The sequence below is a fragment of the Hippocampus zosterae genome, chromosome 12 (assembly GCF_025434085.1).
Source record: "Hippocampus zosterae strain Florida chromosome 12, ASM2543408v3, whole genome shotgun sequence".
NCBI classification, from domain to species: Eukaryota; Metazoa; Chordata; class Actinopteri; order Syngnathiformes; family Syngnathidae; genus Hippocampus; species Hippocampus zosterae.
In genome coordinates, this window is record NC_067462.1 from 4,488,552 (window position 1) to 4,514,635 (window position 26,084).

At 44.6% G+C, this 26,084-nt stretch overlaps 1 protein-coding gene across 2 annotated transcripts in view; it reads right to left on the reverse strand.

Annotated features, from left to right (window-relative positions):
- Nucleotides 1–26,084, reverse strand: part of fign (fidgetin) — a 69,961-nt gene that overhangs the window by 19,986 nt on the left and 23,891 nt on the right. For both annotated transcript variants that reach the window (XM_052082785.1, XM_052082786.1), the window contains 2 exons: nt 14,792–15,073; nt 14,022–14,159 (listed from right to left, as the gene is read on the reverse strand). In XM_052082785.1, coding sequence (XP_051938745.1) covers nt 14,022–14,046 — 25 coding nt within the window. In that variant the 5' untranslated portion in view covers nt 14,047–14,159; nt 14,792–15,073. The remainder of the gene's footprint in view (nt 1–14,021; nt 14,160–14,791; nt 15,074–26,084) is intronic.

The following is a 26,084-nucleotide window of genomic DNA, read 5'->3' on the forward strand; positions in this document are numbered from 1 at the left end:
TCATCTGTCACTAGTTTACATACGTGCGATGACACTTTCTCTCTCTGTGGGAACCCATTGTCACCACTTGGCCGCCAGCGGAGGCTGACTGGGTGCTAGATGGGTCCTCCCCCCAGGTACCTCTAGGGAGCCGCATTAGGCCTAACTGACAGTCTGACAGCGCCGCACACACTCGCGCGGGACCGCTCGCATTGCACACTCCATGCCTGGCCCGGGCGCGCCAGCTCCTCTAACGGCACATCAACTGGCAAGGTCCCAAGGCATGGCGCGCTTTGCATAAAGCAGTGTTCTTTGCCATGCACCACCACTTTTATTTTATTTTTAAATTAATGCATTTATTTATTTATTTTATTATGATGATTTTTTCCTTCACCCCTGCAGCCCTCTCTGTGCACGTTTGGAAATGAATAATGGAAACAACAGAGCCGACGACTCATGGGATCCATTTAAAGATGTGGGAGAGGTAGACAATGCAGAAGCCAGGGCTAAACGGGTTGTACTATTGTTCTGCGGCTGACCGATATTTTGCTATAAAATGCTAATTGCTGATGGCACGAGGGTACAAATAAATGAGACGCGGCGGCAACGTTTTGAAGCTGCCGGGGACACTGTGAGTCCTTTCGAGGTCAAACTGGAATCACGCGTATCTTTTTCTCAGAGGGGGCCGGTTATGACTCCGAAAAGCATCGAAGGGAAATTCCGCGTACTCTCTGCCATTTGCATGATCAGGTAATCAAATGTATTTTTGTTTTAAAAACTAATAAATAACTGTAAAATAACTCTTTCAGCGTCATCAACGGGATTCCTAACGAGAGGCGATGGCAATTGTCGTCAACAACACTTTTTTAATGGGAACGGGAGCAGAAAAGTCTCGGCCTGCTCTGGTTTGATCATTAAATTGAGAAAATTAAAAAAAAAATGAATACAATGGCAATAATGCGAATCATTTGGGAACAAAGTGGAGCTCTGGAAATTCAATCATTTCGACCAGCTTGTGATTGATCAAATTGTTTGTCATGTGACATCCACTACAAAAGAATGTCACAAAAAAGAGAAAAGTGGACGGAGATTATTCCTATACACACGCGCACGCACACACACACACACTCACTACATTCTCCCTTTCATCCCTTTTGTCATTGAAAGAGTTAAGCAATGTATCCAGCACATTTATAAGATAGCTATAACAATTGCGAGTCCTAAATTTAGACTACACAATGAAATACGAAACATATTTGTGTTACTCATTATCCCTACTGTACTTTTACATTTATTCATTCATTCATTCATCTTCCGAGCCGCTTGATCCTCACTAGGGTCGCGGGGGGTGCTGGAGCCTATCCCAGCTGTCTCCGGGCAGCAGGCGGGGGGGGGACACCCTGAATTGGTTGCCAGCCAATCGCAGGGCACACAGAAACCAACAACCGCTCACACTCACACCTAGGGACAATTTGGAGTGTTCAATCAGCCTGCCACGCATGTTTTTGGAATGTGGGAGGAAACCGGAGCACCCGGAGAAAACCCACGCAGGCCCGGGGAGAACATGCAAACTCCACACCGGGAGGCCGGAGCTGGAATCGAACCCGGTACCTCTGCACTGTGAAGCCCACGTGCTAACCACTGGACTACCGGGCTGCCCCTTTTACACTTATTTTCCTTAAAAAAAAAAAAAAAAACAACCACAACAACAACGGTGACGACAAGAAACAGTTAATTTGATTTCAAAACTTTAGTCACGTCCCGAGGTTTTCATATGGTCTTGTTTCCCCCCTCAGAAAAAAATTTGGGAATATTCCACAAGCCACTTGGTCCACCGAATGTTGCATCATTCAGATCTGCTGCAGGCCATAAGGAGGCCAAAACTAAGTTCACACCGTTATTTATTTATTTTTTTCTGTAATTTTGGAGACATCGAAACCATGACTGTAAGGTATTACGATGTCTGCACGTTTTTTTTTTTCTGATCTCTTTATTTTTTTCATATCGCTGTGACGGTAGCGTGCGGTGGCTTTATGAAAGGATTGCGTTCAATGTTACAGGCGCTCATTAGGATGATTTTTGACAGACATGCCAATGGCTGTATTCCATCTGCGTTTGGCTTCTCTCAGCAAAATCTTAGCTGGGCATATCCACCCTAGGTCACATGACGCTCCGCGCGGAAGCGAGCGAGCAAGCAATAGTGAGATGGAACTGTAACAGCTATTTCGGAGCGTGCCGTCAATATAGCTCCCAAAGGTGATTTCCTGTTAATGAACACAAAAGGCGCTTCAGCCCTCTTAGAGCTCTCGGATGACACTGAACTCTTGAGTGCTCATTTTTTCTGATATGTTTTTTTTTCCCCTTTCTTCTGCTTGTTAAATTAATTTTATTCCAGGTGGAGTTTGAAAGGCGAATTCAAATAGGCCACACGCAAGGCTAATAATAGTAACAATAAAAATACAGCGGTGCCTTGAGATACGAGTGAGCCGAGGTTAGTTTCGGAGATTGGGCCGTTGTTCAGCTGATTTTTTTTTTCCACAACTAGCAGCAGTTTGGAAGATACTTAAATGTTTTTGTTTTTTTGTCCGATTACTGTCAAACTAAACAGAAAACAACAACAAAAAAATAACCCTGGATGTGTGTATTTAAAACAAACAGATTTAGCTTTGGCTAACAAGTCTGTTTAGCTTAATGCTATTAATGCTTAAAGATTATGCTAGCAAACGTGCTGCTTTGTTATGAGCCTTTACGCAAGAGATATTTCAACACAAAAGGTAGAGTGACACATCAATTAATCAAATTTGAATCAGGATTAAGATTTTGGCTGCCGTGACCAAATTAACCAAATCTACTCTGCCGCGGATCTGATCAGGCACATCCTTAACCAGTAGTCAGTCAACCACCAGTCACTCGGTGGACTGATTAGACATCACGCTAATCATGTTGAGAGGAGAAATTACAGGAAAAGCTAGAAATGAGGAGCGTTGTGCTGAGGAGCTAGTGCCTCAAAATAGATCGACATCTGTTGTCTGCACTTCGTCATCACACTTGATAGCATATTTATTCAGTTAAATCATGGTCAGTTTTAAAATCTTGTGCAAAATATATATATATATATATATATATATATATATATATATGTATATATATATATATATATATATATTCATTCATTCATTCATCTTCCGTACCGCTTGATCCTCACTAGGGTCGCGGGGGGTGTTGGAGCCCATCCCAGCCGTCTCCGGGCAGTAGGCGGGGGACACCCTGAATCGGTTGCCAGCCAATCGCAGGGCACACAGAAACGAACAACCATTCGCACTCACACTCACACCTAGGGACAATTTAGAGTGTTCAATCAGCCTGCCACGCATGTTTTTGGAATGTGGGAGGAAACCGGAGCACCCGGAGAAAACCCACGCAGGCCCGGGGAGAACATGCAAACTCCACACAGGGAGGCCGGAGCTGGAATCGAACCCGGTACCTCTGCACTGCGAAGCCGACGTGCTATATATATATATATATATATATATATACACTGTATATACTGAAACGGTTTACATACTGTTTGTTGAAAAAGGAGAGCAAACAGAATACTGAATTTGTTTTCTCCTAACATAATGACAAGTGATGATTAACAGTCATCCTGATGATCATTTTGCCCATCGTTGGGCAGCCCTAACTAGCATATATTCTTTATCCTCCGAGAATGACTGTGTGTAACTCTTAAAAACTCACTCCCAAAGACGTTTTTAAACGTCTGTTCAGACTCGGTCCAGAATTGTCTGGTACTGAATGAGTTAATCGAGTAATTTTGATGATAATTTTGAGCATTAATCGCACATGCCCTAACGCACACATTATTTATCCTCTGCGAAGAATGACTACTTTTACCACACCTTGCTGAGAATTGACCGTCTCTGTCTGTATTATACTGCCTCCAGGTGGCCAAGGTGCACACACACAACAGAAGCAGCAGCACAATGTCCATTGAAATGCAGGGAAAAAAAAAGAAAGTGACAAAAAAATATATCGTTTGTCAGGGTTGATGTTATTTCTTTTCATCTCACCGAAGAAAGGTGACAACCAAACGTTTTCAGTTCCACGCGTGGTCACGTGACAAATTTCACTTGCATCTGGAGGCACCACCGCATGACTTAACTTAAAGGAGAAATTTGTGACGATAGCAGTTGACGAACGCAGCTGCTCCCCGCCTGATAAGCTGCTGGTCAGCGTAAGAGCCGAGCGACACAGCGCTGACTGCTGTAGTCATGTCACCGTGTCACTGCAGATACCCGCTGCCTGGCTGCAGTCGAACGCCTTAAAACTACACGACAGCAAATACGAGCCTGGCCGGCCTCCTCCCCCCTCCCCTACCTCCCCCACCTCCTCCTCCTCCTCCTCTCATCACATTCCTCGTCTCCTCTCCACTCCGTCAGGCAGCATACAAGCCCTCCACCCCCCTCCTGCCCTTCCCATCCTTGGCACCACAGCCTCCTACTCTCCTCCTCCCCCACCAGCCAGCGTCTGGCATTCTGCCGACCCGGCGTCAGGTGATCTGCTCTGCGCACGATGAATGAATTGTTAAGGACCTTCCATTGCTGCCATCTTGCCTGACCGCTCTGGGCTACGCGCATACAAGGCGTGTCATTTCAACTCAAATCTACCGTCTAATAAAAGTTAGGGGCTCCATAAAAAGGGATAAATGACTAATGGCCATAGATAATGTTTTAGCGGGGGTATATGCAGCATTAGAGTCAATGTAGATGCGTGTATCTGTCAATATATTGATGAACGACTATACCAAACCAATTAGAGCTGAAGAATTATAGTCCACAGATGAACAAAGGATTGTTTCATAACACAAGAAAAGCCGAAGCGGTAAAAGCCACCGATTTGTATGCACTCTTCTTGTCATCTGATTTATGACTTTGGTTATGTTCACGCCACACTTGTCCAGTTGAATTTGAGGACCCTGTTGTCGTCAACGCTGAAAAGACTACAAGTAAAAGTGTCGAGTAGGTTGACCAACTTAATTTGAATAGATGAACAAAACTGTTGGTTTTAACTGATAGCAAGCTTTATTTTAGTAGAGCCGAAGCCATAAAACCGAAACATTGATGGATGGGAAATCTGATTGTAGTTTATGGTCGGACAGATTCATGTATTGGTCCTGCTTGTGGAAAAGTACATGAGAAGAGGACCTTGAAAAAATAATTACATTTTACATCGCGATATTGAAAGTGTGTGTGCGTGCGTGTGTGTGTTTTTGCAATGAAATTATTTTTCCAAATCGTTCAGCCCTACAGTACCGAAACCTGAAAACAGGAATTTTAAAAAGTAAGTACTTTGAACAGAAATAGTGAAGCTGTTAGCAAAAGAGGTAAATGTTATTCATGAATGATGAAAAGTATTCCAAAAAAAAAAAAAAAAATCTCAATCGGACATGCTATGCTGGCAATGCCATTACAGTATTTGCCATAACGGCTTCCTTTCTAATCAGTACTGGTCAAGGTTTCCAGGTATACATTTCCATGACCTCTTTTTGTTCATGAAATGAAAGAGGCTGCAGTACATGTTTTAGAAATTACATTAATTACTTTTTTAAATGAAATTCTTAGACCAGCCGTTCCTGCAACATACGTGCTTTGATAGATTTGACGACATAATTATCTTGAAATTCAATTTTGCTAATCACCAAGAACCACGAGGCCAGTGATGGTCGCTTCCGTCGCGCGGGGGGGGGGGGCATATGCTTGCACTTTAGCGCACTAAATAGCAGCGGCGCTCGATAAACAAGTTAATACTTGCATACATGTATAGTAATCACCGGGGCTGCATATTTCGATATGCAAACGAGCGGCGGACGACGGGAGAGAAAACGAATGACATTGATGCTACATTAAGTCCACCGCAACCCTTCGTCTGCAAAAATTAATTCAAAGTGAATTTCCAACCCAAGTTGGGCTTCTATTCAATTTGTCGTCGTGAAAGCCAGGGGTATGGCTCTCAGCGTTTCGGCTTGTTGAAAAGAGTTCCAAACACATGCTACCAAGACTTGCATATAATGAAGCTGACAAGTGTGGTGAAATAGTGATGTAATAGCCTCCTGCCGCCGCCGCCGCGCAGGCTTTTCAGTCCGGCTCCCGAACGGCGGCCTCGAATTGCCAGATTAGTCCGAAACCATATTGTGAAAACACAGGAGGAATTTCAATACGACCAAATATTGAGTTTTCTCTTATCCACTTGTGAAAGGCTTTACTGCATTCTCCCAATACAAAACTCCCCAACAGCATGCAATAATGAAACACCTTGGAAGAAGGACAGAGAAGGAGAGGGAAAAAAAAGAAAAAAAACGCCTCCCTTCACCAAGGTTACTCAATGATAAGCAACTCAGGCGCACAATGATGGCAAAAAAGAGCTGGCTATTATCAAAAGTCACCCAAGTGGAGATTCTGAGAGCCACTGTAAATAATTTGGACAAATACCCGAATGCTTTTTTTTTTTTTGGAGGGGGGGGGTAGTTTTTTTTTTCTTTATCATGCATTTCAGACATTCAGCCTTCCGTGCAAATCGACACAAAAATGCCCCTGGAAATAACGTCGCATACCGTTTTAAGCGCAGGTTACAAACGGCTCCTCCACTCGAGGCCTCGTCGGAGGGAACCCGCAACGACGTAAAGCGTGTAAAATCGTGAACAAAAGCCCAAACCAGATCATTTAGGAAAGTGGGAGGAGACAAATAAAGCCTCGCCGGCTTGCACCGAGCGTGATGATAATTACAGGAGCACCTTTATGAATGCACATGAAGCCTCCATTGCTAAACCTACTTTGCTCCACCTGGGGGGATTTGTCTATTCTGGCCAATCCCCAGTAGGGCTACCTCGACTTCCTTCCGAGATGAAGAAACATCTCGAGTACGAGGGAATGAAACGGAGCGCCGGTGTGGCGACAATAAAGCAGCCCCGGCGAGGTGAACTGCGAGCATGTTTGCTCGCACGCCGAAGCCCACCCATGTGTAAGCACGCTACACATCATGGCAGGGAGTGCAATAACATCGTGGAACGTGCGCGGCAAAGATTAGCCGCTCATAAAAACAAATAGAAGGAGACAGAAAGGGAACAAGACATTCTGTGCACCCTCAAGGTGGTTCTATGGGGGAGTGGTCGGCGGTGGGTAGGGGGGGGGCAGGGGGTGGCTGACAAGCACAAAGAGAAACAGACACACACACACGGGCTCAGAAAGTGCACGCAAACACAATTTCAGTGACGGGATAATGTGCAATTAAAACGGAATAAAGGGAGGAAGACCGTCGGATCGCCTTTTGAGTCAAACAGTTTGGAGACATTCGGCTCAATTGGTGTTACAATTTCTGACTTGTTTCGGAATTTTGTCATTTACAACATTGGGGTGGGGGGCACACCCCTTGAAAGTTACACAGAAAAAAAATACATTTTACATATATACAATGTATATATACTGTATATACAGGGTGACCCAAAAAGATGCATGCCCATATTTTATTTGATAAAAAAAATCCAGGGCGGCCTGGTAGTCCAGTGGTTAGCACGTCGGCTTCACAGTGCAGAGGTACCGGGTTCGATTCCAGCTCCGGCCTCCCTGTGTGGAGTTTGCATGTTCTCCCCGGGCCGGCGTGGGTTTTCTCCGGGTGCTCCGGTTTCCTCCCACATTCCAAAAATATGCATGGCAGGCTGAATAAACACTCTAAATTGTCCCTAGGTGTGAGTGTGAGTGCGAATGGTTGTTCGTTTCTGTGTGCCCTGTGATTGGCTGGCAACTGATTCAGGGTGTCCCCCGCCTACTGCCCGAAGACAGCTGGGATAGGCTCCAGCACCCCCCGCGACCCTAGTGAGGATCATGCGGCTCGGAAGATGAATGAATGGATGAATGAATGAATGAATGAAAAAAAATTCCATTTTTTAACAAATGTCTTTTCTGTTGCAGGACGTGAAAGGTGAACCCTATGGATGATCGTTTTTAGCTATAGTTGCCCCAAAAATGTCTTGGGACAAATCAGCAGAAGATATTCTCCCTGGAGATCTATTTTGCAACAAAATCATACCAGAGTGTACAGATTCAGTTTCGAAAACGTTTCGAAAACTCATCAGGGCATGAGGGGTGCCGTGCAAAACATCCAATTGTATCAAATTTCTCATTTTTGTCCACCTATCTATGCCAGCAATGTATAGGGACAGGCAAACAAAAGGAAGATGGCAATAAAACCCGCCTATCCACCTGTTGCCAGTCATACAACAAAATACGTCACGGTCATCGCCATTTCACTCTTCATCCTGTTGGTGGTGTGCTATGAGATTTCCAGAATGCAAGTGTGAGCACATAAGCACATTTTGTTTGAACAGGATTTCTTTCAGACAGCAGGAAAATCCAAAAGATACACTCCACAAATTGCTTTGGATTTTGGCAAATGGGGAAGGATTACTACAAGCCAACCACAAATGGTGATTGAGCGCAACATCCGGAACAACTTGATTTGAAGTCGTTTTCAGTCGTGTTGCTGAAAGTATAATTGCTAATGACTAGCGCAATTTTGAAAAAAAAAGTGCAATAAAAACTTCTCGAGCATGGGGGGCGGGACAAATAAGCGCTCAACAGTATAAAAATAGTCAACAATATAGATATGGACTCTACCTCTCAATGATGATAACGCTTGTTGGTAACATCATCGAATAAGCCTCAGTGTGAAAATGGCTGCGAGCGTGTTGGAACACGGAGCTGGAGAAGCTGCCGCCAGCACTGTTTTTTTGTTTTGTTTTGTTTTTTTTTTTAATCCAGCTCCAAGCTGCCGATTAGGATCGCGAACCACCCAAAAAAAAGGGCTTAGGTGGTGTACTATGTGATGGTACACTTTGAACAGAAGTCTGGCTAGAACCGAGTTTGTCACGTTGTGCCAGAAGCGACGGAAAGATTGCTTCATGCACAACAAAATAAGGAGGTGGATCCCCGAAAAAGCAGACACGTAAAAAGATTTTGTCAGAGAACAAAGGGAGTCTTTAATAAAGAACACAAAATACCCGACAGGGAAAAATAACAAAAAGTGCTAGTCAAAATAAGGACCAGGGAAGGAATAACGGGAACAACGGAAAACGCTCGCGGAAAACAAATGGCGAGGAAGGTCTGATTAGACGAGTGTATACATTTCATACGAGAAGAATAATGACGCGTAGTAACAGCCACAAGGCTAGGAGGCAACGAGTAATCAAGGTAGGAATCTGAGCGAGAGAATAATGGCACGGCGTGGAATTCTCCGGCAGTGAGTCGACTGCCAGAGCGTCCTAATAAAGGCAGAGTAATCACCGACCAATGCGTAACAGGTGTGTGGGCGGCGGAGAGAAAGCCCGCCCCCTGCTGGCAAATACGGGACGTGACAGCAACAATCGCTACAAAATTCCCAGTGGCCTAAATTTCTCAACTGTTGCATCGTACTATCGTCAGAAGTGATGTTTATTAATTATTTGTTTTACAAAACTGGGTGTAAAAAAAAAAAATAACGCAGAAGCGTCCTAATAAATTGGTGACGATTGAACGACTGTGTCCTATGTGTTGTCTTGTGTTATTGTTGTTATTTTGACTTCAAAATGGCGCCGCGAGAGTGGCTGCCTTTCCAGCAGCTCCTATATTTTGTTGTTCTACTTCTTACTTTCATAACTTTGCTGCTGTGAATTGGGAATTTCTCCATTGTGAGACTAATAAAGGTTTTTCTTATCTTAAAGGCAGAGTAATCACCGACCAATGCGTAACAGGTGTGCGGGCGGCGGAGAGAAAGCCCGCCCCCTGCTGGCAAACACGGGACGTGACAGAGTTACAGTGGAGAGTGGCCACCGATAAACAGCAAATTAGTGCAATGAGTTGGTCGGCACACACGGCAATATTTCGATTATCAGCAATGTTTTTTTTTGTTTTTTTTTTGTGCTGAATTTGAGGGGTTTTGCCATCTTTTTTTTCATCAATTTGGCTTTTCTAAGTGGCTATCTTGACTTCTTCAGAAATACTTCAGAGAGTAATTCTTACACTGACACACAGTTACCATGAGGGGAGGCAGTTTCTCCCGCAGTGTGATTTTTCAAGGCCCACCTCTAAGCATAAAGGCGGCAAAGACGTTACCGGTTACAGACGTATGACTTATTTTAGCAATAAAACCAAACAATGTCAAGGTACCAATATCACTCTGCAAAAGGATCGTGCGGCGTGTCGCCGCCTGTCTTAAAATATCGCCCGAACATTTATGAACAGTTTTTACGATGGCGACCGCTCAACCCGAAACACGTGAACTCAATTTACATGGCTTCCCATAAGCGTCCCTGAATGGATCGCGTGGCGTGACGACGCATCGACAAAACAAATGCCGCCGGAATGTTTAATTAGGCAACCTGGTTTTGTTTTGTCTGCCTAAATCTAAATCAAATGCCTTTCCTCGGAGAGAGAGAGAGAATGTATAACGCGGATGGTTGAGAAAAGGATGCATTTTGGACTCTATGCTGTCATTCAAAAGACAAATAAAAGATGGGGGTGGTAGGGGTGTGAGGGTGAGCGGACAGTTGCATGTGTCTAAATGAGATGGTGGGGGAGGAGGAGGGAGGAGAGGAGGGAGGGGGCGGAGAGGGTTAGGAAGAGAGGATGTCAAGGATTCCCGGTCCTTCATCTTCGCAGTAGAGCAAACACATCCCCTCAGTGCGGCAACAGACAGCTGCCTCCCACTTTCTAACGCGGCCCAACTTTAGATCACTGCAGGAATTGTCAGCGTGCGGCGCAGATAACATGGAGAGCGGACACCGGGAGATGGGGGGGGGAGGAGGGGGTGGGGGTGGGGGACAACCGCCATGTAGAAAGCAGGTGGAACGGAGGAGCAGGAAGAGGAGCCGGGGGAAGGAATACGTTTATGGCCGATTGTTTGAAGTGTCGCGCTCCCAACGGGGACCTGCTTTGCTTTTTTTTCTCTTTTTTTTTTTGGTATGAAAATGAGTTCAGCCGGCGTTTAACATTTTGTCCTTAAAGACGACAATCCCGCACTGATCTCTCACACCTTGTACTCCAAGGGCTTCATGTCAAATAGATCCATCTCCAAGTGATGAACATTGTATTGATTTACAACAGCAACGCCGACATCCCACGGGCTGTGTTTTCTTTCTTTCTTTTTTTTTTTTTTTTTTATTACACCACAAGGTAATCACGAGCCGGCTTTACTTGTCACCATTAGTGCACATACATGGAGTGTCAGTGTGGATGTTTACTGCTCCCCTTATAGCCACGCTGTGGGCCCGGCGCTGTCAATTTACACCGTCACTAATGGCGTTACACACTGCCCATTACGGGCCGATCGTTTACAGGGGGCGGGGGGGCTCACACGCTGCACCAAAACACGTGTGGCAATCAAGTCGCTTTGGGGGTTGGGGGGGTGATCAAATGCACATTATCAGACAGTAATGCATCTACGATGGCATATTTGGACATGTTGGGTACACCTACACAAAGCAAAAGCAACTGAGAAGAAGGGGGGGGGGGATTATAAAGGTAATAATGTTTAGTATTGATTGATATTAGAGAGTGACTTATTTAAAATATGCTTATTTTTTTTAACGTGCAGGTAATAATTAACACACAACATCATGACGTGTACATTTGGACCATGAGATTGCGCAAGTATACCGATATTGTTCTATCTTTGATATATTTTGTACTTTACAGCAAAAATCTGCCCCCAGAGAAACAAATATTGAATTGAAAGTATTGAATCTCTGCAATTTCACACTATGGACAATGAGTGCCATTTTTGTACAGAACTGATTTTCGGTGTGACACATTTTCGAATAGAACGGTTCTAACATTTGGTTATTTATCGAGACAAGAGTGGTCAAATATTTGAAACAGCTCCCTGCTCCCAGTGCTGTGAGATGATACACATTGCGTTCATTCAAAGCCTTTCAGGGGAATTTAAATTGTCACAATTTGCAGCTTTGTAACTAAATAAGAAACAAGTTAATAAAGCAGAGAGGGAGGAGGAGGAGGGAGGGGAGGGGGTGCACATTTCTTGCTTGACTACATAAAAGGAAACTGGTAAATCGGCGTTAAAGGTATCCTCCAAGTCCTTCGGCATCAGCGTCTAGTTCTTAGCTACGGCGTTTGAAAGTGTGAACGTGTGTGACATTCAGCAGGGTGGCAAATGAAAACGAGGGGCGAGCGCTCCGTCATCGCGCGACGCCGGCGAGCTTCATACGAAGCAACAACTCAGATTAATCTCTTAATTTCCAGATGTGACGCAGCCGTCACACACACCGGAGGTGCCAGGGCGAGGTTAAGTAAGGACCTGTCACCTATAAACACGACAAGGGACCCTGGTAGAAAACCACCCCCCCCCCCCCCTGGCTTTGCGGGCTCACTGGACACTTGATTAGGGACACGTGGGCAGTCTAATTGCACCCAACGCGAGAGCTGAATTGAAAATGATGCCAGTGTGAAAAAAAAACAAACAATCATTTATTAATAAATGCTACCGTGGCCGTGGTTTGCAGTGGTGTGGAACGGCACGGCCATAAATAAATAAAGGTATGCGATACAAAAAGTCATGACCGGAAACAGTGTAGTAGTTCTGCACCACTACAAGAATGAATATATTGTCGGACGGTGGCAATCAAAAGGGGGCATTGTCATCTTTTTGGAAAAGGTGGAATTAGGTGTCGGGCTTTATATTGTGGCCGCTGGGTGTATATTATACAAAAAATAAAATAAAATAAAAAGACAAAACACAATACTATATTGGATCTCTTTACATTTTGTATAAATCACAACTGTCTAATTTGTATTCAACATTCTATGCGCATTTCCAATTACCAAACGCTGGTTGAAATGATGCCATTTTTTTTCCAAAGTACAAATAACCGCCTGCACAGCCGAAAAAAAAAACTAAACAAATCTGAACAAATTTAAAACCCACTTTACAACACATTACAACTAAACACTCCAACATAATGGATGTACCCCCCCCCCCCTAGTCCCCCCGCCCCACTTCCCCACTGAATGACGGGTGCTGGAATGCTGGTTTTTTTTTTTTCTTTTTTCAAGAGGAATGAAAACATACTTCAGTTCATTGCTGATGATGCTAATTTGCTCTGCAGAAACCGGGGGGGAAAGGATGCAAATGAAATGTTTGGATACAATTAAGCGCTTCGGTCTATGGAGGTGGTTCAACTTTGGACACACTGTTTGCTCAAGCACACAACTTAATGCTCACTTTGCCTGCGCGCGCGTGTGTGTTTTCCCACCACGTTTGTCATACGCACTCTTTACAGTCAAATCAGCTAAACTATGGTTTGTGTCTATTTTTGAAATGACGCATCTCATGCATTTAAATGTAGCAAAGCGTCAAAATATGTGAGTAGCAGATCCATTTTGTCTTATATTTAAATTTTTAGTCTTTCTGTTTGAGTAATCAGCAAAGTCATATCGTGCAGAGCAACTGTAAGACACGGAAAATGTCATGATCCCCCCCCCCCCCGACCCCCCAAAACTCAAGCATCTGGTTGAATGATATTCCAAATAACATGCCCATTTGACCCGTCATGAAAACATTGCGTTTTGTCCAACACGCCGTGACCGCTTTATAACGCCTCCTATCAATGAATTCATATTAATTATACGTAAGTGAGCAAAAAAAAAAAATGAGAAAGGAAAAGTTGAATTGCAGCAAGAGCAGAAATATAATTAAACGTGGCTGGGCTGTCGTCCTTTAGTCTTCCTAACGAGCTTGTACGCCGGACCTAATTGATAGTGGCACATGTATTGATGAGAAATGAACGTGATTTTCCATAAAAGGTCTCGACTGTCACATACTGTATATTTTGGGAAGAAAAAAAGAAACGTGGGGGGGGGGGGGTGAGGGGGGGGGGGACTTTGCATGCACACATCCACAAATGTGATGCTCTGTTATGGCTATTTAAGGGCACAAGATGAAATAAAAGAGCAGAGATAGGAGATATTTTTTTTTTAAAAATCAAAAGAGGAACATACCATAAAAGCTGGTGCTCGTAATCATGTCTTCACGCCTGGAAAGGAGAGCAGAAGGAAGACGGCAGATTCGCAGCGTTCACCAGGTGGAATTCCAACGGGTTGCTTCTCATTGCAGCCGCACTCGATCTCCTTTCACAACTTTCACACAAACACACGAATGATTTTTTTTTTTTTTTTTGGACGCACGGTTCCGCGTTGCGTCCACGCAAATCGCACGCGATCATGCACGCGAGGAGGAAGAGGAGAATAAACGACGGTGTTTTTTTTTTTTTGGCTGCACAGGAGTGTGACACTTCTTGCCAGCGCCTGATGAGACACACTGACGATGACACGAGACACACACGCGTTCCTCATAGGAAGAGCGAACCCCCCCCCCCCTCCACCTCTTCCTCCTCCTCTTTTACTTTTGGAAATAGATTACTTGCAAACAGTTGATTGTCGCGAGCCTTCGCGCCCCGACGCTTTCGAACGCTGAGTTGTTTTTTTTTCCACCTACCCCCCCCCCCCCACCACCCCGCCCGCTTCCTTTCAAATCAACGTGCACAAACTTGTTGTTTCAACTTATTCAAAATGCAAGAACGTGCGTCATCGTCCTGCAGCCGCGTCGTCTTGTCATGTTTTTTTGTGGAGGGGGGACGGGGGGGGGGTGAGGCGTATGGAGCTGCACGGACGCATTCGAATAGACGGCAACGGAAAGGGAGACTCGCGTGGAGCGTGTAATATCTAAAAATAAATAGAATATATGTCACAGAGGGAGGATGCGGTCTTACCTGTGTAGGTGACAGGGCGGCTGCGGGCTTTTTAATTGTTTTGGTTTGTTGTTGTTGTTTTTTTTTTTACGCGAGCATCGATCCGAGTGCGGAGGTCTGGTGGCTGTGGCGGGGCGTTAGAGGCTGCCGGAGCCGCGGCTCGACAGCGGAGAGCATTCCAAGTTGCCGCTACGAGCGAGACTGACCACTGCCTCTGCCATGTTGGAATTCCAAGCCCTTGGACAGCAGCTGCTCGGCCGACTGAAGGGGAGGCAGGCGCGCTGTGCGCACTGCGCATGATCCCTGCAGGAGAGAGCCAAATTCAAAGAAGAGCCCCCCTCCCTAATGAGCTGCGCGTTGACGGGGGGAGCCTGGATCGTAGCAACACTTGGCCCCAGAGACATTTTTGCACATGTTCGTATTCTAATTACAACCGTTTGCAGACTGGACTTTGACCGGTCCTGCCTCGTAGGGACAACCGTGCGTTTTTTTACGGGGCGGTCGGAACAAAGCGTGGAATAGTTCTGTTGACTTCCGACAACCCATAATCAACATAGTGTATGAGAATGTTTTTAGGCAATAAAGGGATGGAAATTTGGAGATAATGTTTTTTTTTAAATCGGTTACATGAATAATTGACGGATTAATCCAGGGGTGTCAAACTCATTTTTGTCGCAGGCCAGATTTTAATTACAGTTTCCCTCGGAGGGCCGTAATGACTGAAACCACATAAAGAAATCAAGAATAGCGGTTTATTCACTTATTGTTGAAGTTACTGTAATGAGGAGTTTAGTACCACATCAAATGATGAGGCGGGCCAGATCTGGCCCCCGGGCCTTGAGTTTGACACCTGTGGATTAATTGATTATTCATTTAATCATGAGTGAGCAGCTCGGTCGGCCCGGTAGTCCAGTGGTTAGCACGTTGGCTTCACAGTGCAGAGGTACCGGGTTCGATTCCAGCTCCGGCCTCCCTGTGTGGAGTTTGCATGTTCTCCCCGGGCCTGCGTGGGTTTTCTCCGGGTGCTCCGGTTTCCTCCCACAATCCAAAAATATGCGTGGCAGGCTGATTGAACACTCTAAATTGTCCCTAGTTGTGAGTGTGAGTGCGAATGGTTGTTCGTCTGTGTGTGCCCTGGAGGCTTTTCTTGACAATTCTGTGCTTGCGTTAAGCAGCCATTGTCCACTCTGAGCTCTCTCGGCATAAAATTTATTGTTCAAAAGGTATCACTCAGGAGAAGGAATATCTTAGGGGGGGAAAAAGATACAATGGAACACAGCAAAGACCGTCGAGAAAATATGACACAACATGACCAAGCACCGGACAAAAATGTATGGAAAAAATAAACGGGAAGAAAACTGGCCAGGGGAGCTGCCAATTGAGGCTCACGGTAACAGTGAAGGTGATACAGGAATTTCTGGAAAGTACCGGCGGCGGAATACATGACAACAATCTCCCATCGTCCTCATATTTTTGCTATGAAGTAGAATTCAACATTTAAAATCTCACAAATCAAGTCAAGTACAACTTTATTGTCAAATAAACTTCCACATTAGGTGGAAGGAACCATGAGTTGTCGGAAAATCATTGTCGAATGCACAAGGCGCATAACACATTCTCAGTCCGAGTAGAGAACAGGAAATTATGCTGAAAAATATTTTTAATACACCTGCGCCCATACAGCGGCCGCCATTTTACATACGACCAACAGGCCCCCCGTATTGTTATTCAATATTTATTTCATTCCTACATTTGAACGACCGGCTGCGCCTCTTCATTACGTGTCCGTGGCCTTGACAGAGGGAAGTATAATCTCCTTCTCCTTTGGGAAGCGATGCAGGGAGACCCTGGTTAGACACACGATATGAGCATCGGCACCAAAAGTCCCATTATGCCTTCTCATATCCATAGCCAAGGCCCTAAGAGTGATGCATCGATTCAACCTCCACCACTCCCCCGGCCGCGCCATGCTAATTCAAACTCGATGAGGTCTTCGGAGAAATCCGAGCCACGAGGCGGGACGCCGCCCCCCCGAAACCCCACCCGCCCTCCCCGTGCGGCCATTCCAGACAAAGAGCTGTCCGACGTCCACGTTAGCATCTGATGCTATGTTATTAAAAGCTTGTATGTAATCCTCATTGAGTGTTTTGAAGTCGACGGCAGAATAATTTACATCGACTCTGCAGCGCAATAACGGTCCGGGCGAAATGTCCGAGAGCAGGTTGTGGAAATCGCGGCGTGCTTAGAGGTCACGGTGAAAAACAACAGCCAGTGCGTTTGCAGGTGTAGCCGCAGTCATTGTCAGCTTCCTCATATGGGCATGTCGAGACGGTGCCTTTGTCCTTGTGTCAGCAGGCAGGACATTCTAAATTATTTTGCTCAGCTGCCTCCCTGAACCCTTTGCTACAGCACGTCAACGCACACATCACGCCGACACCCGCGCGCACGGCTTCCGAGATCACAGTTCATGTCCATCACGAGCTGGAATCCGGGCTCGGGTACGCGTCAAAAAGCCTGCTCGATTTGAAGGAGGGATATTAGGAATTGTTGCTTTCGGAGGCTCAATTATGCCTGCCGCCGGATCCAGCTGATGTCAAAATGGATCGCTTAAAGTGAGTAACGTTCAGTGTTTTGGAACGCTGAATTTCAAGGATGGGCATGGTAATCGATTAGTTGATTAAGTGACCGTTAAGAATTCTGTTAAATGTGTGGAAGTGATCGCCTCTTGAAACAAGTGACGCACTGATGAGCTCACGCTGGCATAGAAACCGTCGTTCGGAGCATTCATTCAGATATTTTCTCTCAAAACAGATAAATGATTGGCGGTTGTCGCCACGGTTGAACATGGAAACAAACTGCAAAAAAAAAAAAGCAAGATTCCATTTTTCATGATCAGAGTTATCATGTGGTCCTTAAAACGCTCATTTCTCACATTATTTCAAGCCGCGTAATCCAAGTGTTCCCATCTCCCGGGACTTGAAGTCTTAATAGGGCCAAGCTTTGCAGTGAATAGAGCCCACAGAGGATAAGCTACTAAATCTTGCAATAAAAGCAATGTGATTTACAGTAAATTCCACAAGGCTGACAGTGCCACAGCTGAGGGCATAAACATTCCTTTCAGCGCCGTGCCTCAATTCCGTCCGCCGTTGAACTACAATCAAGGCAGGCACGCCGCTCGCCGCCGCCGACTTTGATAAATCGCCAGGAAGTCGGACCGTTGGCACAAAACTACAACTTGTTCACTCGCGTTTCTGCATTTGTCCCACCCTCCTTTTTAGTACACGTGCAAGTGCGGTCATCTGTCATTGATTGATTAGCTACGGCCAAATCTCATTTTGACTCACATTTCACTGCGTGTGTATTATTTATAGGAGCTCTATCTCAAGGAAGAGTTTTTTTTTTTTTTTAAGTAAATGTGCTTCCCTATTCACTGACAACACAGGTACGGAAGTCCATTCCATTACTTGACCGGACCACCACTAAAGGAGATTAGAAGTGGCAAGCCTTCGTAGGATTTCACTTCCTAAAAGCAACAATGTGGAACAATTTTCAGCTTCAAAAATCATTTCGGCGTCCACGAGCAACACCGTCACCGCCATGAAAAAGCCCCTCGGGTCACTTATTTTAGCTACCTATAAACCGAGTAGAGTTTTAGACTTTAAACCAGCCAGGACACCATTCGTGTTAGCATGGGGGCGCTTTTTGTTATTGTAAAGTGTCCTTGGGGTGTCTTGAAAGGCGCTTATAAATAAAATGTATATAATAATTGCTGTTAGGCCAGTATACAGTATTCATTCATTCATTCATTCATTCACCTTCCGAGCCGCTTGATCCTCACTAGGGTCGCAGGGGGTGCTGGAGCCTATCCCAGCCGTCTTCGGGCAGTAGGCGGGGGACACCCTGAATCAGTTGCCAGCCAATCGCAGGGCACACAGAAACGAACAACCATTCGCACTCACACTCACATCTAGGGACAATTTAGAGTGTTCAATCAGCCTGCCATGCAAATTTTTGGAATGTGGGAGGAAACCGGAGCACCCGGAGAAAACCCACGCAGGCCCGGGGAGAACATGCAAACTCCACACAGGGAGGCCGTAGTTGGAATCGAACCCGGTACCTCTGCACTGTGAAGCCAACGTGCTAACCACTGGACTACCGGGCCGCCCCAGTATACAGTATATATACATATATTTTTGTAAAGGGGAAAATGTACATGACAACCCCCCCCAAAAAAAAAAAAGTCAAATCATCGCTGCATTGCCATTTGTAATGAAACGTATAAAGAGTGATTATTTCACTTGAGTGACGGTTAACATTTTTTAACTGTTGATTTTTCCTTTTAAACCGCACTGCCTGGATAGTTTTTTATGAGAGTGAGTGACCCTGGACTGGATTATTTCTAATTATTTCCTTTTGTGAAAAATGGATTGAAATTAGAAAAGGATAAAAGGTAAAAAAAAAAAATTGAGGCAGCAGAGGTTGCACTGTATTGAGAAATGAACGTCTGCAATCAACATCTATTTTGAATGTGATAGACTTGGTTGACATAATCAATATGGGGGAAAAAGTGGTTTGTATTGATTAGTCTTTTCGGGAGATCCATTTTAATTAAAACGTAAGAGTGCATGGCACTGATAGCAACTGTTTTTGTAATTCTTGCATTTTTTTTTTTTTAAAGGAGGAGGCATGGCCGAGTAACGCTTGAGTCGTGAATTAAAGCCGGGCTACATATGATGCATTTTGTCTTTCGATAATAAATAATAATTCAGAAACGTATTTCCAAAAAAAATGGGGTGAATATGAACAACCGTGCATGCATTTTAATGGAGGCACTTAAATAGTAATTATTCCACTCAGCCTCAAACGCAGGTAACAAATGGAATTCAATCAGTGTCTGTGCATAATGATGGTCATTAGGAGAAAGAAAATAATAATGACATCCTCTCTGCATTAAACCTGCAGACACTTTACAACAATGATCCGGCCGCCGTTATTGATCTCCATGGAGATCGGCAATTGTCACTTTTCGGCATTATGCTTGAATGTTAAATACAGCTCAGTTTTGCCGCAAACCGTTTCAGCCGGCGCTAAATGTTTCATTTCATTTGCTTCCCTACTTGAAATCCTCGCTCTCATTTGACATGAGTTTCATTTGGGACATTTGTGAAAGCCGCCTCGCCACTGGTTCTCACTATTTTTTTTTTTTAAACACCCAGTTTTGTAAAACAAATAATTAATAAACATCACTTCTGACGATAGTACGATGCAACAGTTGAGAAATTTAGGCCACTGGGAATTTTGTAGCGATTGTCGCTGTCACGTCCCGTGTTTGCCAGCAGGGGGCGGGCTTTCTCTCCGCCGCCCGCACACCTGTTACGCATTGGTCGGTGATTACGCTGCCTTTATTAGGACGCTCTGGCAGTCGACTCACTGCCGGAGAATTCCACGCCGTGCCATTATTCTCTCGCTCAGATTCCTACATTGATTACTCGTTGCCTCCTAGCGTTGTGGCTGTTTCTACGCGTCATTATTCTTCTCGTACGAAATTTATATACTTGTCTAATCGGACCTTCCTCGCCATTTGTTTTCCGCGAGCGTTTTCGGTTGTTCCCGTTATTCCTTCCCTGGTCCTTATTTTGACCAGCGCTTTTTGTTATTTTTCCGTGTCGGGTATTTTGTGTTCTTTATTCAAGACTCCCTTTGTTCTCTGACAAAATCCTTTTACGTGTCTGCTTTTTCTGGGATCCACCTCCTTATTTTGTTGTGCACGAAGCGATCTTTCCATCGCCACCCCTTTTGTCAACACTTTCATTATGGTCTCAACTTAGCAGGGATATGCTAAATGCTTCAAGCGACTCAATTGCTAATTAAGGCTCAAGACTATTTGCGTGGGTCCGATTTTTATTTTATTTATTTTTTAAACAAAACCCAAATACATTTTTCTCAACACGTATGACTTCAGTTCCAGTCCCTTGCAGCGCTCATGTTTTGTTGATTGTCCTAACAGTAGCTTCCACTTATCCCTACACACGAGACGCTATGAACTGAGGCTTCTCCGAGACAGCCACTTGGTCGAATAATTAAATAAGATCTCCAATCAAATGATCCCTGATTTGCATTGCCGTCTGTTGCCAACGAGCTCCATCTGTTTGGCTCAGGGAGCTCTGACACTCTTGCTCTTGTGAGTGAGACAGCACTAACGTAATTGTGGATGTGACGGCTACACCAGATGATGCAGGGACTGTTCAAAAGTCTCGTCCAAGACATACTGTACAAGCTCTGTGTCATATGGTCGGCAAACGTAAGCGGAAAAATAAAATCAATCAAACAAAATGTTTAAAAAAAAACAACAACGCTTCTGTAGTGCGACGTATTCTCTTTCGGTCCACGTATGGCAACATAAAGTGGAACTCAAGCACCGTTGCGAGACAAAGTTCCTGTAAATAATTAAAGAGCGGGAAAGCGAGCATGGTGCGGGAAGTGGGAGTGAAGGACAATCGCGCTTGTGCCAGTTTGGCCGGGCGCCAGTGGGCAAACGCAGTGCCGGACTGAGTGGGTATCTCGGAGGCAGGCGCAACTCAAGGCTGAGTCAGTCAAGACAGGCGTCCCTGCTTTGATGGGACTGTCAGAGCAGGCGGGGTTCAGGTGTTCTCCATCAATACGTGCGGCTAGCCCATGTCAGGGTGAGCCTTAATGAGATCCGCTACTAGAGCCGTATCAAGGATAAGAATAGAGTGGGGGCCCTTCTCTGTTCGTGAGGGAGGGGGGCAACCGGCCCCGGCGCTCATAACTGACAGTCCCCTAAAAGTGAAAATCGATAGAGAAATAGAGCTCTCCTGATTCGATCACGTTATCAGGTGAGAAGATTGGAATTTGGGGGGGGGGGGGGAGTTAAATATTTAACGGTCAAAAAGTGACTAAATAATAATAATAAGCTGTCCAGTGGTTAGCACGTGGGCTTCACAGTGCAGAGGTACCGGGTTCGATTCCAGCTCTGGCCTCCCTGTGTGGAGTTTGCATGTTCTCCCCGGGCCTGTGTGGGTTTTCTCCGGGTGCTCCGGTTTCCTTCCACATTCCAAAAACATGCGTGGCAGGCTGATTGAACACTCTAAATTGTCCCTAGGTGTGAGTGTGAGCATGGATGGTTGTTCGTCTCTGTGTGCCCTGTGATTGGCTGGCGACCGTTTCAGGGTGTCCCCCGCCTACTGCCCGGAGACGGCTGGGATGGGCTCCAGCACGCCCCGCGACCCTAGTGAGGATCAAGCTGCTCGGAAGATGAATGAATGAATGAAGCTTTGGGGGTTGGTGTGGTGGAGTGAAAAGACGAGGGGCAGAAAATCACCTGTAGTCGGATTGGATCGTTGCTCTATCAACGGGAACGCCAACTCAAGAGACTTGGAAACAGGCTCAGATGTAAAAATTAAAAAGAAATGGATCCGGGCATCCTTCTATTCAAACTTTTACAGTATTTACTTCCATCTATCTGTGCATCTATCCATCCAGAGTGTCCACAGTATCTACCGACAGTATCTACAATAATCATTAATCGATCCATGTCTGCTGAACAAGATTTTTGCCCATTGAATTTAATTTTTTTTTTTTTTTTTTTTAACGACAGCTGTGAACCAATACAGACGTTAATTGCACGTGAATTAAATGAACATCCCGGCCGTCATCTCACATCCAAAGAGGGCAGTGGCTGACTTTTTCAGACCTCTGCGGAGGCACATGAGATTACTTTTATTTCAGCTGATCACCGATCCCCCCACCCCTTCCCCAAAATTAAGGAAATTGGTGCCAATACCGATCGCGGCAGATCAATCGGAGCGCCCCTAGATTTTAGCATTTTAAATGCAAAGTTACACTTCTGTCATTGTGTGGGGTTGTTTAACTCAAGTGGCGTAACAAATTTAATTCAGAGACAGTGGCGTTGTAATACAATTATTTTATTTTATTCTATTCTGCGGTCAAGAATATATTACGTTTTAGGTTTTGGAAGAAGCTTGCTACACAGTTTACTAGCACAGTAGGTAGTTTACAGGGCAGAGTATCTATCTCCTTTCTATTTCCATTCCATGTGGATGCAGGGACAACCAAATCTAGTCTTAATTCCCAGTTGCGGATCTGGAATGTAATCGGAAATACAACCAGCACCAACAACAACAACAACAACAGCAGCAGCAGCAGCACACTCTCACTCTCCAGCATCTCGCAACACAGCCATATGAATTAAATGTGAAGAACATGGGAGTTGCTACCATGTCAGCCTTCTGTAAAAAAAAAAAAAAAAAATCCACTTGTTATGGAAAAAGGTCAGAGTCTCTGTTTGTGCGTGTCTACTTTACTTTTCACCAGCACTGGGTATTCCGTTATCACAAAAGGTCCCGGGAGTTTCGACCAACAGCAATATGATACAATTAGAATCACAGCACTGTGCCGTTTTGCGTGACACGGACAAGATGGGGAACTATAGTTGCATGTAAAACTATATGATTAGTTGTTGAAAGTATTATATGGCAAAGAAGAAAGTGCCGCTGTATTTCTCAACCAACATATGCAAAATCACTTCAGGACAAGGGGAAAAAAAATAAGTTTGAAGGAATGGGCAAGTGGCAAAACTGGTGTTTCATCCTCACACTAAACCAAGTAATACTGCAAACGTCAAATTAGCACAGCTAGCATTGTTAGCTTATTTCAGCGGTGGGATGAATGGCTGCTGAAGTTGAGGATGAGGAGAGAGGAGCGTCGGCGCAGATGCGTATTTGGAACCGAGAGTCGCAGCTTGGAATTGAAATGGATTTCCATGGGACAGGAGAAGTGAACCAATCTCTTTTTTCGTCTATGGATGCTACAGCTTCTTGTTGACTTTGAAACTTAGCTTGTAGCCGACGTGTGCACATTTTGAGCATGACGTCTCTGATCCACTGGTTAAAGGACACTTTGATTCTGACCTCTTTCATCTCAAACTGCTTCAAACAGCAAAGCGTGTGATGGAAAAGTGGATAGGACTGCACGACTGTCCATGTTTTATGTTATGTGTTGTGTTTATCATTTTACTTTATTAACTGTTTTGTTAAGCGCTTTGTTACAGCTGCCGCCGTTGTGAAAGCGCTATATAAATCAGCATGTATTGTATAGTAGTCACAATCTTTTTTTTTTGCTCATTTCTATAGCAGAACAAAGAACATATGGAGACAAAACCACACAAAGGCATTCAATAGGTTTTACCTTTTTTTTTTCTTTTTTTTTTAACGTTTGGCATTGAAAGAGTTTCATACCCGGTACGCATACGTTACAAGGTAGTGTTTTGTAGTATATTTTGTGCTTTTTTTTGTTGTTGTTGTTGTACATGATCCAAAGGTTTAAAAAATTGTGTTTGAATACTTTGAACCGCTTTCAATGATTAGGGGATGGGTAAAACTTTGTTAGGAAAAACTCATTCACAAATTGCATGAGTGGAATTCACATGGCACATCGTTATCAAGACAGAATTTTTCAAACGGCTTTGTTCGCGAGCAATGCTACGACACGTAGGCAAGCCTCGCGAGCTTTTCATACGAGAAGCTGAGTGTGGCGAAACCTCAACAGGTCTCCCAAGATCTCTTCACAGCCGGCCGACATAAGGAAATCCGACTCCGGCACGATTGAAGTTGCCTTCATTTTGCCAGGCTTTCGCCTTTCCAAACAGTGCCAAGACTTCCCGATCGTCTATAATCCGCAGCTTTCGCACACACGTGCGAGTCATCGAGAGCGATGAAGTCCCTTCTGTTTACTCACTCCAAACCAAATGATCTTTCACAAGGAGACCCACTTCAGTTGTGAAATGGAATTTGCCAAGGTGTTCTATTCCGAGTCTATTTCTCCCTTGGCTTGACCAATTCCCAAACCGGGTTCAGTCGCTCACAGATAATGTCTGTGAGGAGCGAGCCGGTCTCCTCTGCTGTTTTAATGGCTCATGGGAAAAGGCATTTGATAGAAGTGGCCACCCCCCCTTCATCCCCCACCCCAAAAATAAACAAATAAATAAACTCCCAGCACACACACACACAATCCCATTTCTATTAAGTCCACAGAGTGAGAGAGTGTTTTATGTCAGCATGCTAGCCATTTAACATAATTGTACTGGAATATAAACTATACCACAGATCCTTTATAGTGTGCGATTTGACTGTAAAAATGCATATAATTTACTTCATAAAACAGCAACTTACTCAGTCACATGCTGGAATTACAACGGAATAAAGCGGCTGATGGCTTTATCTCCAGAGCAAGTGACAGCGTTACAGCTTTGCTTGGTAGTTATGATAAATGGTTGTTGTAGGAGGGCTGCATTTACTTTGTAGAGTCATTATGAGAATATTATGTATGAGAAAACAGCCATTAATATTCATTATAATTGCCAACCACGCAGCTGAATGCTGATGCGCTCAGATACCGACACAGGGCGACTTTTTACCCGGGCCGTATCGTCGTCTTTGCCCCTCCCATCCGTGCATCAATACGTGCGGCTGACAAGTCATGGCGATAGACGGTGAAACTCGCTTCCATCGTGGGGGGGTTACATTCCGGACCACCGCCGTTAGAAGTGAAATCTGCGATATGGAAATACCCTATTAAAATACGCTACAGACCTTTATTATGACCTGTTTTTAAAAGGTCTTCAAACACACTTGTATACAATAAATAACACGTAATAATTGAGCGAGAGAGAACACTACCAAAGGAAAACACACAAATATTCTACTACGAGTGCCTGCCGGCGGCTGTGTGTTTGCAATGAACAAATCCCGGTTTTCCGAATGAAAAAAACGTATCATTTCGATCAGTGGTTCCCAACCCCCGGGCCGGGGACCAGCACCGGTCCGTGGGTCATTTGGTACCGGGTCACACAGAAAGAATAAATAACTTACGTTACCTCCATTTTATTTATTTCGGACTCCAAAATATGTTTTATTTTGAAAAATTACCGGATCCTCTGTTACATCCGTCTACAGTATATCACTCTTGACGCAGGTCAAAGCGTGCGCTCCTTGGTCACGTGATGTGTTACCGCTAAAATGAAACACTGGAGCTAGCAAAATGAGTAAAAAAAAAAAAATTCTGTAGGCTTAAAAATCAGGATTACAGTTGCTAATGTTCAACAACCTCCACCAAAAATTAGTCTGGAATACAGTACCTGGGGTTTCGTTCTTCTTCTTTCAAATATTCACAGATTCAAACTAAATAAGCGTGCCAACATCTAGTGGCTGGAAGTGGAATTATAGTGCACCCAATATGCAGGAGCGTTACACCAAAATACTGTAGTTATTTACTG